This window comes from Marmota marmota, unplaced genomic scaffold (genome assembly GCF_001458135.2).
Source record: "Marmota marmota marmota unplaced genomic scaffold, marMar, whole genome shotgun sequence".
In the NCBI taxonomy this organism is placed as follows: domain Eukaryota; kingdom Metazoa; phylum Chordata; class Mammalia; order Rodentia; family Sciuridae; genus Marmota; species Marmota marmota.
In genome coordinates this window covers 27784739-27794154 of record NW_025999853.1, presented here as the reverse complement: position 1 = coordinate 27794154, position 9416 = coordinate 27784739, and the positions used below count along the sequence as shown (strand labels likewise).

The 9416-nt window shown below is 37.4% G+C and overlaps 1 protein-coding gene across 3 annotated transcripts in view; it reads left to right on the top strand.

Annotated features, from left to right (window-relative positions):
• Acss3 (acyl-CoA synthetase short chain family member 3) overlaps window positions 1-9416 on the top strand; it is a 162590-nt gene that overhangs the window by 150379 nt on the left and 2795 nt on the right. For 2 of the 3 annotated variants that reach the window (XM_048804582.1, XM_015482962.2), the window contains 2 exons: window positions 8891-8990; window positions 9079-9254. In XM_048804582.1, coding sequence (XP_048660539.1) covers window positions 8891-8990; window positions 9079-9254 — 276 coding nt within the window. Of the gene's footprint in view, window positions 1-6593; window positions 6624-8890; window positions 8991-9078; window positions 9255-9416 lie in introns of those variants that run through there. The other variant, XM_048804586.1, reaches the window with a different exon arrangement.

Below are 9416 nucleotides of genomic sequence, written 5' to 3'. Positions count from 1 at the left end.
ATATATATATATATATATATATATATATATATATATATATATATATATATCCTTGAATGTTTTCTACTTTTTTTCCATTAAACTCCTATGTCAATCAGTTTCCATTGGTGTAATAAAATAGAGATAATGAAATTAAAAGGAGGAAAAGTTTATTTTGGCTCACAGTTTCAGAGATTTCAGGTCATGATCACTTGGCCCTGTTGCTTTCAGTCTGTGGTGAAACCCCCATATTGTGGCAGGGAGTTTAGTATTATAGATAAAGCTGTTCACTTCATGTCACCCAAAATGCAGAAAGAGGAAGAGGAAGAGACTAGAATCTATCCCATAATCTCCTTAAAGTTCACATCCCCAGGGATCTAAGACCTTTTCCTAAACCCCATCCCCAGAAGGCTCTTCTACCTCCTTGTAGCACCACAGCTAGGCACCAAGCCTTTAATACACAAGCCTTTTTGAAGGACATTTCATACCCAAATTATAGCATTCTACTCTGGGCCTCCAAAAGTTCATGTCCATCTCACAATGCAAAAGTCACTCGGTTCATCCTTCAACAATCCCCAAACTCTAAAAAGTTGTAGCATTGCTTCAAAGTTCAAGTCTACAGTCTATTCTGAGACTCAAGGCAAACTCAGCTATAGCCCTCATAAAAATCAAAACTCAAACAATTTCCAAAACTCAATAGTTCAGAACAAACAATCCTATTCCAAAAGAGAAGAATAGGAAAAGAATAAGCAGGTATCAAATCAAAGCAAGAACAAAGCACAGCAGGATAAACCTTAACTCCTATAGCTGCACATTCACCATCCAGGGCACAGGTGATGTGATGTGAGCCCTAAGGACCTTGAGAAGTCCCATTTCTGTGACTTTGCAGAGGCCTCAGCATAGTAATTATAGCTTTTAAAATTTCTGATCTGATAATTCCAACATTCCTGCCTTATGTGACAGGTGCTGATGCCCATTCATCTTCTTCAAATTGCCTTTTAATATGCTTTGCAATTTTTTTGTTGAAAGATGAACATGATGTTCTAGGTACAAAGAATTCTAGTCAGTGTCTGTTAGTAATGTGGTGGTGAGGTGTGAGGTGAGGAGAAAGTTCTTTTGTCTTTCAGTGAGTCCCTGGACTGGGAACCTTAGTAGTATTTCTCAGTTTCTTTCCCCCTTAGATAGTTCAGGGTGGCTAGAGGGAGCCAGAGCTGAGTATTTCTTTTTACTCAAGGTGATTTAGGTTCTGGTAAAATTCCAGCAGGCAAGGTTCTGGCAAACAGTTTCTTTGAGGATAGACCTTGTTAAGAAGAACAGAATGTTCTGGATTATTTTAACATAGTTCCTTTTATCCACCTCATGTCTTAAGTATGAGGAGATTTTTTTTCTCTGATACTCACTTGGGCTTCTGGATATGGAACCCCCAAAGTGTGGAGGCTCCTGCTGTTTTTAATTCTCAGACTTGTCCACACTGAGCCCCCAGTAATTTATCAATTGCAGTTCTGGTTTTTCCCCCACCCTGACACTTACTTGTTCCTGAGGAGGTTTTTATGCCTGGAAAGAGTGATTCTCTTAATTTTTCAGTCTCTCTAGTTTGGGGAGCAGCAGTTTGCCCTTTGACCGCACTCTTCAGCAGATCTCAGAAACATTTTTAGTTTTTAGTTGGGGCTTCCTCTTTGTTGTCAGATAGAATGGTGACCAATAAGCTCCTATTTGCAAGACACAAACTGCAGGTCTCTCTCCACTTTTGATTCCCAGGATGCCCCCTACTGGTCTATAGGGTAGTAAGCTGGGGCTTTGCTCTCACACTGTAGGGGGCACTCCTTCAGTGTCTCTGGTCTTAGTGTCTCTGGGGAGAGGATAGAGCTTTTTGTCTTTGCTGGCATGTCCTGAGGTAGGATAAACCATGCTGTGGACGGGGAGGGTAAGTGGCACTGAATCTTTCCAGGCTCTTTCTTGGTGGAAGAGTGCCCTGGGTTCCATTCCACAGGATTGCTGCAGAGTCAAGGAGGAGGAGAGTGAACCCAGCTTCTTTGCTGATATTCACTGGTGACAGGTTGGGGACTCAATGCTTTGTGGAGGGGCAGGGAACTGCTTCTTCTGGGTTCATAATGGAGCTGGAGGATAGTCCATTTCAAAGCTCCAAGACTCCTTTTCTGGGCCTCAGGCTAGGCATAGCTGGCTTGCTTTTTTTTTTCCTTTGTTGTCCATAGGCAGTTCCACATTTGGGGCTGCTCTAGGGACCAGGCCAGAATATATAGCAGGCAAAATAAACAAATAAATAAGCAACAGTAACAAAAACCCCAGACTCCCAAACAAACAAGGAATTCACCATCAGGTTTTCTCTCAAGGTCTGATAGTTTGATAGTCTTTGGATAGTTATTTTAGCCCAACATTTATTTTTTTTTTCCCACAAAAATTAGTGGAAAACATAAGGTGGAACTAATCTCCAGAATAATGTTTAAACTGAATGGAGCAAATAAATTGCAATTTACTGAAAGAAAAAGTTTAAGGTAGCATTATTAACAAGTCAGTGGGACCAGAGTATGCAGGCTAAAGATTCTATTTCTCTTCTCAAATAGTCACTTTCCCTAGGGGCCTGACCTACCTGGAGGAGTAACTTAGTAGCTCAGTACTCCTTGTCATCCTGGCTCCTCCTCCTCACCTCCTCTTCCTTGTGTGTGTTGGTTATTGTGATATTTTTTCAGTAGAAAAAAGAATTTCACAAAATGTTTTGGAATATATGATCTTTGTGTGCTTTTGTAGTATCTTGTTTTTAAAGGACTCTGTATTCTGTGATAACCTGAAAATGAAATTTTTGCCTCATGTAAGTGTTGGCAAAAGGTGATTCTGGTTGCTTAGAATTTTAATTTCTTGCTTCTAGAAGATTACCTCCAACATTTTCGGCAGACTCAGCTGATCAAAGAATGAAGATTACATATGCATAGTTCTTATTATCAACCCAAATGCTTAGTTTTATTTTTTTCTTGTTAGAATGCAAAGAGAAGTGTCAACCTATTCAAATGTATGTTGTACTTTTATGTGTTTCTGCTGACACCCTCTTCACTGCATGTAACGTGGGAGTTCAAATGAGCCAGGTAGGCAGTTAAAGTGGGAAAATAAAGAAAATGTGCCAGAATTATTGACATTGAGCAGAAATTTTGTTCCTGAGTCTTGGAGTATTTACAACACATAAGGATGTTTCTCAGTCCTTAACTCTTTAACAACTCTTTTTACGTGAATTAAACAATTAACTCTTTATTGAATATAAAGAAATCAATCATTTCATTCATATTAGGTTTGACTTCTCTTTATTGGGAAACTTATAGAGAGTGAGTATTCTTTACCAGGTTTTCTCTAACTCCTCCTAGATTTGCTTAGTAAATTGATATTTAATATTGCCTGATATGTTTATACTGATTATGTAACCAACCCTATTAAGTGCCCAAACATCAATATTTAATTTTCAGAGTTCTCTGTGGTGAATGCCAGATTCCATTTTAACTTCTTGAATTAAGCAAAAGGGCTTTAGTTCTTTGAAAGTTTCATTTTGGGGGGAAAAAATGAAAAGTTGTTTTTACATCTGATAAAAATACCTGTTTTTCTAGTTTCCCCCCAAGTAAGAATTTTATGAGGGTATTACCTTACATAACACTAAATCAAGCAGATATTCCATTAAATTTACTACATCAAAATAATATTTCAGCATACTTTATGTTCTTTTCTGTTCTTATCATTAGAAAATTGAGCCTTAGAATACCTTTTGTAAATTTGAGATGACATTACTCTTGCAGATCCCAGTACAAGTGAGGGCCTTCTGTAACTCTTGAGTAATAAGATCTATTTTAACAGTTAATTAATCTTTGAAAGCCTAGCAAGCAGCTAGACACTTGGGAAATTTTGGTGGTAGTTCAAGGAGTTCTTAAGAAAATTGTGTCTGAAATCTGTTCGTCTGGGACTTATGAGACAAAATTAGCAGCAACCAATGTCATCCTTCTTGTTCACTGGTTTCCCTGCTGCAGGAAGGACTTTTCATTACAAAGATATCTACAGGAGAAAGTTGGGCTCCCTTATTTCATTCTTTCATTTGTAGCTTAAGTTTCAGCTTGTTTAATAATTCTATTAATTATCCTGGCAACTTGGAGATATTTAAAATACTTCATGGAAAACCTAGGCCAGTGTTCATATACAGTTTTTTTTTCCATTTGAAGGCTGTTCTGACCAAAGCATCACTTTCTGTTTTCCAACTTAGCTATTTTGTTTGCTATTTTAGAAGTGGTTCCTTCAAGATTGAATACATTTCCATAAAGTGAAAGATCCCTTGCAATTACAATTCCACACAGCATTAAGTGCCTACTGGATTTAAATAGCTGTAAAACTATAGAATATTTCCTGAGTACTGATGTGAATATTGATGAAGATGTGGACTCCCTCTGATAGTTCCCTAGACTCTCCAATGTCAAAGGAAATGAAAAAGCAGCCTCCTCTTCCTACCACAAAGTGATTCCTTGTATCAAATGAGGGTGCTTGATTTAAACTAATTTTTCTAAAATTTAAATTCTTAAAAGCACAATTGAAAACTGTAGGTAGTTTAGCCCAATGAGGCTTTGAAATATTGTAAATCCATTAAAATCTATACAAAAATCACCATGCTCCAGAAACAAAATGAAAGGCACTTACCAGACCTATTTTCATGACATGAATATACTGACTTGTGGTGAGACACTGACCTTTTAAGACATATTACATTCTTAGGTATTTAATTGCTATTTTATCACAGATGCTTCATAGACTCTACATGGATTGAATCATGCATGTGACTTTTGTTTGCTCCCCTTAGAAGACATTTGGTTGGCTTCTGTCCCTCAGATATTGCCAAGACACATTTTGATGCTTTCCTTTTAAATGACTCAGTTGTTAAAGTTCATGTTGCATGCAGACTTTATTTGTGGGTTGAGCACAAAAAATTGCCTCTCTTCCTTTATGGTATCTTTTTAACTGATAGAACAATACAGTATTTTATCTACTATAATAATGTGCCTCATTTAGAAATGATGCAGATTTCTGAAAATAATGTTGTTGCACACAGATTTTTAAGAATTTATCTGAGTAACCAAAACTATAAGGAATTGTGTGGTGTATTAATTCTGGTTTTAAAATATTACCTGCCACAAAAGAAAAAAAATAAATATTTCCCCCATCTACTTCTAAAAGACCTAATGCTAAAGATGGAAACATGAAAAAAAAATTAAAATAACAAGGTGAAAAAGTGACAAACTAGAAATTTTGACATTCAGTTTAAAGTTATAGTCATACTGGTTAAGTGACAAAATCTCTGAATGACTGATTTTTTTTTTTCAATGATTTGAACAGATTTCTACCTTGGCATTCTAGAAATTCAGGAACAAAGATTTATGATGCTAATGAACATTTGAATAAATGTGTCTTTAAACAATTAAAATTCTAGTTAGCCAGGTAGAATAGTTACTGTTTATTCATTTAGAGCCTGCTAAGTCATAATTAGAAGATCTAGCTTACCAAGCCTATATCTTATCTGCTGTGGAGAAAATAATCTTTTTCATGACTGGCAACCAACTATAGTTAACTACCAAAACAAATATCTGGCAGTAAAATTTTTCTCTCTATTCTCAATAATTGCACTTTAAAGGTACATAATATTGTAACAAATAAGAAAGCTGCTGGGAGCATTTTGACAGCCCAAATAGTAGCAATGGGAGATTGTGGTTCTGCATAGTCTGCACAGTGTGCATTCAGCAGTAGGTAGCTTTTTAGACAGCAGCAAAGAGAAAATGATCATCTTTATATCAGCAAATAAGATAAAACAAATGTTACAGAAATCAGTTATTCAACATGCGCTATCCTCAGCACTGTAGGACTTAAAAGCTTCACGGATGGAAATACTAACGATCTGGTACTTTGAACTGGATGCTTACAACTGGGAGGAGTAAGATTGATCTGTATGTTTTGGGGGGAGGCAGTGTGAAGTAGTACATAGTTTTTTGCTAACCATTCTGGAAGTTCATTTAGTCTTCCAGGATTTCAGAGAAACCTCATTTTCAATTCAGCTTAATTAATTAACGATCTTCATGCAAAGTTTGGGACTTGAAAGTGGGGTGTCCCAGATTTTCCTTTCCCTCATCTCTCTGGATGTGTCTTGTTAATCTACTTCAACAATTGTTTCTTTTTCATAAGGCCATTAGATGGTGGAGTTCCTTAAGACATTTAGTTTTTCTTTTCATTACTTTCTCCCTAAATGATCTCATTCAAGTCAATAGCTTCCCTTAACATCTATACATGAATGACATCTAAATGAGATCTGCACATTAAACCAGTCCTCCATCCCTATATCTAACTGTCTGTTGTCTTAAAAGTACCTCTTTAGTGGGAAATTTCTAAGACAATACATGATCTTTCCTCCTAAGCCTAGTCCTTACTAGCCTTTTTTGGTTTAGCAATTGGTACCACCAGCCAGCCAGCTGCTCAAGCCACAAAATAAGAATGGCCCACATCCTATTTGTCATCACATTTTTTTCCCAATGTACTTATAAAGAAAACTTCTTGACACTCACTACCATAACCTGCATCCACCACAGGAGCCTCTCAGGTGATTGTCTGGCATAAATTGCGACACCCACCATCAACAATCCTCTATTTTCTACACTGAAATCAAAGTAAGTGTTTATTTTTTTTTTCCCAAAACCCACTCTAAAGTGAAAGGAGCCAATCTGAAAAGTCGACATGTTGTATGATTTTAACTCTCTGACATGGTGAAAAATGACTTTGGAGACAGTAAAAGGGTCATTGTTGCCAGGGTAAAGGTAAAGATGAACAGGCAAAGCACAGAGAGTTTTAAGAGCAGTGAATTTATAGTGTATGATATGACAATGGTGGACTATGCCTTACATATTTGTCAGAACCTATAGAACACACAAGAAAAGTGAACCATATAGAAACTATGGATCAGGGTAATAATGATGTGTCAGTGTTAGTTCATTAGTTATAATGAATGTACCATACTGGGCAGATTCTTGGGGGAGGCTCCATGTACGTAACAATGGAGGTGATATGGGAATTCTCTTTTTTCTGTTCAGTTCACTATACATCTAAAAATACTCTAAACAAATAAAGTGTATTTATAAAATTCATTCTGATCTTGCATCTTTTCCTCAACTCCTAGAAGTGCTTTATTGCCCACCTCCCAGTGTTGCTGAAGCAATGAATGGTTGGACTAAGTCCTTGGCATGGCTCCCATCCACCTCTGCAGCCCCATCTCCTCTGTACCATTCTCATTCTGCCTTCCAGCCATGCCGGTCTCCCTCAGGTCTGAAGGGCACAAGTGTAATTTTGGGTCTTGCCTCTTCACCCCCCCCCCTTGCCTAATCAATGTCTGCTCGTTCTTCAGATCTGCTCATTGTCATTTCCTAATGGAAGACTTCTTTGAGGTCAACAGCCTGTGTGAAGTTCACTGCTTTTGCTATATTTCACACATAAAACCTAAATTACTTCCCTAGAACCCTTACATTCACACTCTTTCCCCCTACCTCTCTCTTTCTCTCTCTTTATATATACACATACGTATATATACACACATTATCTATGTATATATAATGTGTGTATATATTTGGATTATACAGAGGGACTTTATTTTTATAAACAAATCATTTACAAAGAATACAAGTAACAATAAATGTTTGCAAGGATGTGGGAGACAAAGGGACACTCATACATTGCTAGTGGGACTGCCAATAGGTGCAACCACTCTGGAAAGCTTTATGGCGATTCGACACAAAACTAGGAATAGAACCACCCTTTGACCCAGTTATACCACTCCTCAGTATATATCCAAAGGAGTTAAAATCAGCTTACTACAGTGACACAGCCACATCAGTTTATAGCAGCTCAATTCATCACTTTATATTTAAACCTTCATGAAAGATAAATATTCATGAGTGTGTATTAATATCTGTCTTCCCTATAAGACTTAAATACCATGAAGTGATACTCTGTCTATTCTTTCTCTCTACTGAACCTAGTACAGTAGTTCTACAACACCAGGGACATTGAGTAAATATTTGTTGAAAGAATAAATAGAAGAAAGAAGAAAGACTGCTGAGTGAACTGCTGGAATCAAGTTTGTTGCTGTTCTCTCTAGCCATTAGACATTTGAAACCACTGCAATATAAAGTAATCCCTCAGAAGAGGATTTTTTGAATATGCATTTTAAAAATCCCATGACAGCAGAATTTTTCTGACCTTAAGCATCTGTATTTCATGTGGTTATCTCTGGATTCCTAGGATTCTTGATAGTGACTCTGCTGAGCAAGGCCTTGAGAGCTGAGGGTAAGCCACATGGCTTCTCATCGGTGATGTTTATCTGGTGTGGGGACGTCTTTCATGCCCAGCCTCTTCTTTCAAATCCTGGAAAAATCCTTTCTTATTGAGTGGCCACTTGGGGAATGGAATGTTCTGGTCATTGTACACTGAATTCCTTGTTTGACCTGGATTCCTTTAAAAGTTGTCCTTTGGTAGCCACATCAACATCAAATCATCGCAAGGCCCCCTGTTTGAGGAGGCCTGTTGTACTTTGTTGACATGTGGTTTCCAAGGCAAATTTTCTCTGACCTCATTAATAAAAAATTAAGATGAAGAAACAATTCCCTTCCTTTCCAGGTAAGCTAAGCAATTTATTTTAATTACTGTTAGCCTTTAGTAACTACCATAGGGTTCCTAACCATTTACCTCAGTAATAATGATGTGACTTTGCAGTAGATTTTCAGGCAGTCAGCTATGGATTTTGGGGTTCTCTGACATTTACTTTTTTTTATGTTAAAATTATGTATACATATATATGCACATATATATATTCTGAGATTATCTTTTCTCATTGCAGTCTGTTCTTTCCCATGGTACTGTGGCAGACTGTGCTGTGGTTGGCAAGGAAGACCCTCTGAAAGGTCATGTCCCCTTTGCACTCTGTGTGTTGAAGAAAGGTGAGGCACCTTTGTCCTTCCTGGTTGTTTGGCCCTGAATGATGAACTCAGGTTAATTCAGCGTTTACTATCTCAAACTCCTCCCTAGACATAAATGCAACAGAGGAACAAGTTCTGGAAGAAATTGTGAAACATGTTAGACAGAGCATTGGCCCTGTGGCTGCTTTTCGAAATGCAGTGTTTGTCAAACAGTTACCCAAAACCAGATCTGGAAAAATTCCGCGATCTACTCTATCTGCCCTCGTCAATGGCAAGCCTTATAAGGTAAGTGACCAAGGATGTTTAAGTCTGAGCTCTGAAATGTTTTTCACCATTTCTTTGGCATCAGCAAAACTCTTTAAAAATGTTCTCCGGCATGAATTGTATCCATAGAAAACATGCTAGACTGACTTTTAAAAATATATTAAAAGGGAAACCGCATATTTC